This window comes from Pseudomyrmex gracilis, unplaced genomic scaffold, assembly GCF_002006095.1.
Source record: "Pseudomyrmex gracilis isolate BER0280 unplaced genomic scaffold, ASM200609v1 scaffold_3453, whole genome shotgun sequence".
Classification (NCBI taxonomy): Eukaryota; Metazoa; Arthropoda; class Insecta; order Hymenoptera; family Formicidae; genus Pseudomyrmex; species Pseudomyrmex gracilis.
Window position 1 is genome coordinate 1 of NW_018024037.1, and position 8572 is coordinate 8572.

The following is an 8572-nucleotide window of genomic DNA, read 5'->3' on the forward strand; positions in this document are numbered from 1 at the left end:
AGATCAGGGGAGCCAACCTTCTTTTTTTTCACTATTTTCACTTCTTTCATTAGTTTCATTAGTTTCATTAGTTTCATTAGTTTCAATTCCTGCATTTCCTGCATTAGTTCGTTCCATCTTGCTTAACTGAACACAGCCCTGGACAATCAATTACACGAATTTGTTTACTGCATACCATCCTACAATTGATTCTCACAGCTCTACAATCAAACTAAATTTGATAATTTCTAACCCGAGGATTTCTCTTTTTTAAATATACAATATAAATTAATGTTCTGTTACTACTATTTTGTGTTTGCTGAATATTTTTTAAATTTTAATTTTTCTTAATTTTTACTTACTATAGATTTTGAAAACTTTTTTTTTTAATTTGTAACATTTTTATTTATTTGTTTACTTCAATTTTGTACGTTCCATGCTTTTTTAACCCTTTACAATCTTTTTTTTCACCATCTGTCAGTTACAATTTTAAGATGGCGATGAAATGTTGCAAGTTATTCTTTTTAGCAAACTTGGCTCTACAGGAAACATTTTTCATAGCCACTTTTAATCTATGTAGTTAGGTCTCCTTATTCTTACTTCGTAAGCACGGCCTATAGATATATAAAAAATATATCACTGTATACATAAATATATCACTACATATATAAATATATATAAATTACATATAAATATATATAAATTATATATAAATATATATAACTTATATCTTCTCTTTGTTCTGACGTTTTTCTCGCTTTATGATTACCGTAGAGCGAAAAACTCGTGTTTCTATAAAGCACAAAATTTTGATAAATAAGTGTGCTAAAAACTCTTGTAGAAAATATATTATAAATAACACAATCAATAATATTCTTCTTTTCCAAAAAGTTAACAATGCGAAAATAATTCTACTTAACTAAAGGCACGTAAAAAAGTCAAATAATTGTATAAATATTTGTATATACTTTTATAAATTTATAATAAAACTATATTTAATTAATATATATAGGTATGATTTATACATTAGTTATTTTTATCTTCGTTTGTTTCTGGATTCATTGGGGTTTTTTCTCATCCAGTACTTAACAGCACCGTTTGGTTTTACGCCCAGCATAGCTGACTTTGAATTGATATCGCGCATAATAAATGGAGAATATCCAGCGATATAATCGTCCGCGAGCGGATTATTTTTAGTGCGTGCTAATCGGGTTGGACGTTGATCTGGTCTTGGTTGATCCTCGCACAAAATAGGGTTGTTAGCATGTTTACCACCTTTCGGCATTGGTAATGAAAACTGTAAAACAATATATCAATATTTTTTATTTATCCTTGTGTTTTTACATGTACGTTAAATTGTAAATTAATTATATTACGTGAAAATTATATTAAGAAAAGAAATATAATTAAATTACTTATATTAAGAGAATTTAATTTTTATATATGTGTGTGTGTTTTACTATGATATATCTACATATATATCATATTGTTGATACTACCAGAGAGAAGACTGAGAGCGGGCATCTTATTGTAGTTTCTTACGGCGGTTTCAGCCGCTGATTTTAGCGCCATATCTACAAAAGTCAATCACATTGGTCGATTGGCTGATTTGACTATGCGATTAGTCAATTCCACGAGACCTACGTCTTGCGTTAAATATAGAACAGCCTTTGAGATCCACTTTTGTACATATAGCGCTAAAACTAGCGGCTAAAAACGTTGTAAAAAACTATAATAAGATGGCCGCGCTCAGTCTTCTCTCTGATACTACTTATTTGTGCGTGCGTGCGTGCGTGCGTGCGTCAGTGAGTGAGTGAGTGAGAAATTTATCTCGATTTATTCTTTTCGAATATTCTTGTAATGCTACTTCGTTATGCCTTTTTTGCTAATTGTTCTATTGTGTTTCTCATTTGAAGCTTTTTGACAAATGCGCGAACACAATATTATTGAAACACTTGATATATCATACCTTTTTTCCTCTGGCTGAGAGAGGTCTCTGGAAATTGATGTGAATCTGCTGTTTTCCGTTTTCATCTAAAGTGACTTCAACTTTTTTCAATGTCTTGTGGCCACAGTGTGGACAGAAAATTTTTGTCATGATACTAGTAGTTTTGAAGCAAGCATAACATCTGAATATAAATGTTCGCATCTGCTTGATCACTCTGCCATCCATTGCGACTACATTCAGTCCCATTTGCAAAAGTATATTTTGAATTGCAAAATCCATTGTTAAACATGCGACAGTCGCAGTTTTCTCTTCAAGAATTTCAGAATCCATTTGTTTTTTCACGTTTTCGAGATTTCCTAATAAAAGATAAATTAGTGAAAATTGACACTTGCAAATTATTCGTGCATCAACTTTAATCAAAAAGTTCAAAGCTTGCCTGGTGTAATCCAACCACTATCGTCGTAGTCATCTTTGTTTTCACTTACTACATCGTTTTCATCATTTCCAAATTTCGCATCAACCGGAGCAAGAATGTTATCCATAACATCTTCATTTTCATTTTCAACTTCTAGATCTGTCGGATTGCATGTCAGTTTCATGAATTGTTTAGACAAATCATTTGTCTTATTCTCTTCAGTATCTGACTCTGCTGTTTCATAATCCGATTCATTCGAAGATGCAGCAGATACATCGGATATATCAAATGCATACGAAACAGGTTTTTCTTGCTTTTCTGTATCATTTGTGTTATTTACTGCTAAATTCTCTATGATTTTTCTGCATATGATAGTTTCTTGGGCATTTGTTTCTTTCTTATTATTTGAAAACGTTGCTTTATGATTATTTGCATTCGATTCCGTTTGTTCCTAAAACAATGTATAGAATAATAGTCACTAATTAAGAACATATCTACAAAAAGTATACATCTATGTATAGGAATTTATGAAAGTATGTTACTTCATTTTTTGGCGTATAAAAACCAACTGGAAGCTTAGGATTACTTTCACTTTCTTTTTCTTCTGTAGATTTGATAACTCTTATCGTTGGAGCATCTTTCAAATGTGCTGTTCCAACTTTTTGTTTTTCCAATTGATAAGTAAGTGCAATTACTTTAATATCAGTAGCGGACAAGCTTGTGTAATCACCGCTTTTCTTAGAAAACTCAGTTACTATAAATACATTGAAAATATATATAACATTAAGACAAAATATATTAATAACACCTAATTATTTTAAAACCAAATATTCTAAAGCTGAACACAATTATTTTATTAGTATCAGGTTGCTCTTGAAATCCTGATGAAGTGAACTGAAATGTTCACAAAACGTCGGTATAAAAATGACAATGACGTGGTTCAAACTCGAAAAACATCTTCGAATGTTAATTTTATTATCTGCATGTTGTTTTCATACTTTTAATACATAGAATGTCCCATTGTTTTAGGCAAATATTTAAAAAAAATATGGAAGATACAGAAAACTATTGCAAGATATAGGATATCAAGAAAGATAGATGATACTGATACTTGTTTGATCTTGAGATTATCTTAAAAACTTCTAGCAAGTTAACTTTAAAATTTTAATTTTCTGCTGGCAGATGTCGGGTCTTTTAAGATCCATGTAATGATTCTGGGAAACTTTATTATGGATCAGAAATGACTCAGTGTCTGCTACGTAAGTACATAGCTGTCACACACACTTTTGTTAAAAGGGAATCTGCATTTTTTATTGCATATTCTTCATAGCTAATGGTAAAACATTTCCAAAATATATTTTTTGAGATATTTGCTATAAACAATTACAAATGAAATATTCTGTATACTTAAATAAAGAATGTATTAATAAGTTTTATTTACCAAATTTAATGTTTTCAGGAAAAGCTTCTTGAATTTTTAAATCATATGGTAGTACAACCAATCTCCTTAACTGTCTCTTGCTTGTAATCTCATTTACAACAGCTTGTTCAGTTAAAATATTATCTCCAATATCCTAAAAATCATTTCAAATGAATGATTACTATATTAAATTACATTAAATTTAAAACATCTTTTGGTAAAAAAATATGTACTATTTATAAACATACATATCCTCACACCAGTGATGCCAGACTCAAGCCTTCTGGAGATTGATTCTGTATCCATGCAATATAATGAAAATTACAAAAGTGAGCAAATTTACTAGTTGTTTTTAAAGAATGAAATAAATTCGGTTGTAGGAGCCATTTGCAGGGTGTTGTGCAGAGAATGTGCTTAAATATATATATATGTGTATATACATATATACGTCGAAATAATTTTTTTCTTCCATATAGGATGCTGGATTTGCATCACATATATATAAAAAAGACTCTATATACCCCCCTAATTTTAAAATATTGCGAAAAAAACTCAGCCAGGAATCGAACCTGGAATCTCCGGCTTTCCGGGCCGTCGCCTTACTAGTTGTTGACCAATGAGATCATAGATGTTTTAGTAAATTTGTTCATTTTTGTCATTTTCACTACATTGCATGGATACAGAATCGACTCCCTTGTAGCATAATTGCATGAAAAAAATACGCATATATCTTCATACCATGTGCGGCATACGTACACGGTATGAAACTGTGTACGTATCTCCTCCATGTTACCGCATGCCTCACATCTATCGATCCACTTACACATACCACGCGCGCGCGCGTGTGATGTGTGACATACACACATATATAAGTAACCATGCTTATAACCTTACTTTTAGACAATATTTTACAAAACAATTACCTGTAAAGCAGCATTTTTTATAAAAGCACTTGTATCAACAATAAGATATTCTACTTTTTTCTTACTATCCATGATACTCTAAAACAATCTGGAAAATCTTTTTTCTCTCCAAAAGTTGCTTTAAAACAAGACTTAGTCACTTCGGTCGCTTTTAGGTTTGGTTTAGTGCGCATGTGGCTCTTGGATCTAGAACGGTTAATCCATACGCCATTCTGGACTGCGTTCGAAAATCTTACTCAATAGGGCGACGTCCCATTGAGCGGAAATCTATAGCGGAACGGAATGTGCGGAACCAGCTCGACCAATCATAGCCATTCCGTTTTCTTTCCTTCGCTTATTCTGTGGTTACGATTGGTCGAGCTGGTTCCGCACATTCCGTTCCGCTATAGATTTCCGCTCAATGGGACATCGCCCATAGAGTACGGTAATGTTAAGCAGGGTTAAAACAAGAACCCAGCCTGGGTAACATCAAAATAAGCGATTTTTCGAACGTACAAGGTGAGACAAATAAAAATGGCGGAGCATAATGTTCAACGAAATCGAATATTATTGCTTTGTATAATAATAAATAGTTACAGATTATTAGAAATATTAATGAAAGTTATAGAAGAAATAAGTGAAAGTGCAGAAACAAGTGAACATGATTTTAGTGAAATTGTTTTACCAGAAATTCAGCGGATCCGAGAAAAACGGCACAAACCTGCGCGGATAACAGGTTATGTTAATAATGTAATTCCTCGTTACACGACAAAATAGTTTCGGCATCATTTTCGAATGCTACCTGAAGTTTTTGAGGTTCTAGAAAATCGTCGAGGACAATCATTATCTAATGCTGAAACTGTAGGACGTAAAATGATTCCTGTGCGTACACAGCTATTGTCAACAATCTGGCTTCTTAGTACACCAGATTTCTTCAGGTATATGATAATTTTTGATTAAATATATGAAAGTAGCTGAAAATAAATATTTACAATGAATACTTACAATAAATGCTTACAATGATTACAAATTTTTTATTTTGTTAAAATTTTTGTTGATTAAGAATTTTTATTGACCAGATCCATAAGTGAAAAGTTTGACTTAGGCAAATCTTCTCTGAATGATTGTGTACGTCGTGTTATCAAAATATTGTACAGCTTTGCAAGTGAAATTATTAGATGGCCTACAGGTCCAAAATTGGTAGCTACAAAAGAGAAATTTAAGCGTATTGGAGAAGTTCCTTTGCCTGGTGTAATAGGAGCTATTGATGGTTCTTTCATATTTATAAAGAAACCAGAAATTGAGATATTCTTTCGTTTAAACTCTTATTATTCACAATCTGTGTTATTTAATAAAGAAACTGTCTAGTTTTTAATTTATAGGAAATTGCTATTCATTATAAATGCAGAAAATTATAATATGTTATAGTTCTTCAGCTATCTGTGATACTGATTTAATCTTCACAGATTGTTTTACGGGGTATCCAGGATCGGTAGGGGATTATAGAGTTTTTCGCAATTCAGAATCTGTACAAAAAAGTTTGTAGAGATTCTTCTGCTTTTTTCCCAACGGAGAATTTATTGTTGGCCATAAAGCATATCCCGTCCTGACATGGTGTATTCCTCCATTTCTAAACAATGGATGTCTTACACAAGTAAGTCTAGAAATGCAACTTTGAACAGTATGTTAAAAAAATGTCCAAAGTAATTATTTTGTTTTTTTATTAACATGATACTTGTCTGTTTTAGGAGCAAACGAATTTTAATAAAGTAGTGTCGCAAAAACGGCAAGTTACAGAAAGAGCTTTTGCTCTATTAAAAGGACGATTTAGACGTCTCAAGTTCCTTGATATGTCTTGTTTGGCCTTGATACCATACTTTATTATTGCAGCCTGCGTTTTTCACAACATCTGCCTGGAAAACATTGATGATAATGTGGAAAAGTTCGTTGAAGAAGGAAGAGAGCTATATGAAGTAGAAAATAATAATAATAATAATAATAATAATAGAGAAAATATAGAATATGATCATGAAGAACACGAATTAGTTGATGGCGATGTAAAGCGTAATTATTTGCGCCTTCGAGTTGCTGGTAGGCAGTAATAGTTTTATTATAATAAAACATTATTTTAAAAAATAAATAAAACTTTCACACGCGACTATTAAAAATTTGTAAGATCTATAAAAAAAACAATTGTCTTTAAAAATATGTGAGCATGTCAAATAAATGATACGTTGTTTTTACTTTATCATAAAAAATTTATCTTGTCATAAAACAAAAAAGCATCAAAATTCATTAAATCTTTTTTTTAAATGTTTATATCAGACTACGTATTAAACATTCAAGATTAAAATTTAATCAATCAAAACAAGAAGAGTTAAAATTTCTTTGTCCTCTCAGGTTTCAATCTCAATCTATAATGCGTCTAATACAGATACAAGTATTATTATAATAATATTAATAATATGTGTTTTTATGTGTGTGTAGTATAATATGATTTTTCTGTACTTGCTACAATGTTTTATAATAAAAAATTAAAAATAAAAATATTTCTATATTATATATTATTTTGTCTGATATTCTTTTATCTTTTTCCATTCATGAAAATACATTTTAAATGTCTAATTAAGATATTTATTATTGTTCATTTGCAATAAGAGATAACATTCAAGCGTTGAAAATTGCAGTACTGTAAGACCACTTACAAACAAATTACAGAAGAATAATCGATTATAATTGATGAATTTGTTATGGCTTAAAGCTTACTACATTTATTGTAGACCCCGACCTAAACGTTAATACTACTGGAAACCAATCAAAGTAATATATAAAATAACATAAATACTACATTATTATGCAATGTAATCCCACACAGAACAAAACTTCCATTAACCCTTNTACTGGAAACCAATCAAAGTAATATATAAAATAACATAAATACTACATTATTATGCAATGTAATCCCACACAGAACAAAACTTCCATTAACCCTTCTATGCATGATTTTTTTTTTTTTTTTTTTTTTTGTCACATATTTAGTTTACAGTTTTTGAGTACCTTTTTTTCTTCACTAAATGTTATGATTAAAATTTCCATCATCATGCAAAGAAGGGTTAAACATCCATTAGACGTCAATAACTCTATGTGATGTCTAATGAATGTTTCATGGAGGTTTTGTTCTGCGTAAGATAAAAATAAGTATTTATGCAAAAGTATATTTTTTATCTTTGTAACGATGTAAATCGTTACGGCTGGGACCGACCATTCGTTCCGGCCCAAAAACGGCGCATAGCGCCAAAATAAACTTATCAAATTAACTGCAGCATGTATAAGATACATGCTGCCGGCCTACGCGCCGCCCGCACCGCGCAAACCCCGCGCCACAAGCGGCCTGCGCGCCGTCTACACTGCGCGCTCCCCGCGCCAACAAGCGGCCTGCGCGTCGCCCGCACTGCGCGCTCCCCGCGTCTACAAGCGGCATGCGCGCCGCCCGCACCGCGCGTTTCCCCGCTCCACAAATGCCAGCTGATACCGCGCCCGCACCGCGCGCCCCGCCGCGCCACGAAACACTCAGCGTAACAAATAAACAACTGTTTTCCGCGCATCTTGTCAACCCCGCCCGCGGAAAACTGCGGGTATAAAAGCCGGGCCAAAAACCGAGAAGATCAGATCTGCTCCGATCTCCGGATCTAACGAGAAGCACCTAGGGAAGCTCCTTCTCGGTCGGGCAAACCGACGGCGACTCTGCGATCCGATCCTCACCGGGGAATCTCTGATTCTCTGCTGGGTAAACCGGCATCCGCTCCGCTCCGTTCCGGGGAATCTCTCGATTCTCTGCCGGGTAAACCGGCATCCGCTCCGCTCCGCTCCAGGTGTGACCATTGTCTAGCTTAGTTTAGTTGCTACGC

General features: G+C 33.1%; 1 protein-coding gene and 1 long non-coding RNA gene across 4 annotated transcripts; one reads left to right on the plus strand and one right to left on the minus strand.

Moving 5' to 3' along the window:
- Positions 1-119: 119 nt before the first annotated feature.
- LOC109863176 (RNA-binding protein NOB1) lies at positions 120-4882 on the minus strand. Of its 3 annotated transcripts, none has more exons than XM_020443386.1 (7): positions 4686-4882; positions 3784-3916; positions 2885-3096; positions 2364-2793; positions 1949-2283; positions 1005-1276; positions 120-138 (listed from the first exon to the last, which is right to left on the minus strand). In XM_020443386.1, the coding sequence occupies exons 1-6, from the start codon at positions 4755-4757 to the stop codon at positions 1016-1018; spliced, it is 1443 nt and encodes a 480-aa protein (XP_020298975.1). In that variant the 5' UTR covers positions 4758-4882; the 3' UTR covers positions 120-138; positions 1005-1015. The 3 variants fall into 3 exon arrangements, with proteins under 3 accessions (XP_020298975.1, XP_020298974.1, XP_020298976.1); XM_020443385.1 differs by lacking the exon at positions 120-138 and adding an exon at positions 403-593; XM_020443387.1 differs by lacking the exon at positions 120-138 and having other exon boundaries at positions 1151-1278; positions 1950-2283.
- A 255-nt stretch (positions 4883-5137) lies between these two features.
- Positions 5138-7098, plus strand: LOC109863177. The gene is made up of 3 exons (XR_002251298.1): positions 5138-5602; positions 6131-6318; positions 6413-7098. It is a non-coding gene; the product is annotated as an uncharacterized LOC109863177 (long non-coding RNA).
- Positions 7099-8572: the final 1474 nt, after the last annotated feature.

Excerpts from the sequence above, each read along its gene's own strand:
- LOC109863176 (XM_020443386.1), bottom strand. The coding sequence starts at position 4,757 with ATGGATAGTAAGAAAAAAGTAGAATATCTTATTGTTGATACAAGTGCT. Across the intron at positions 2,284-2,363 it reads TAGTGGTTGGATTACACCAG|GAAATCTCGAAAACGTGAAA; the intron begins GCAAGCTTTGAA and ends ATCTTTTATTAG. Across the intron at positions 1,277-1,948 it reads TCTCAGCCAGAGGAAAAAAG|TTTTCATTACCAATGCCGAA; the intron begins GTATGATATATC and ends ATTGTTTTACAG.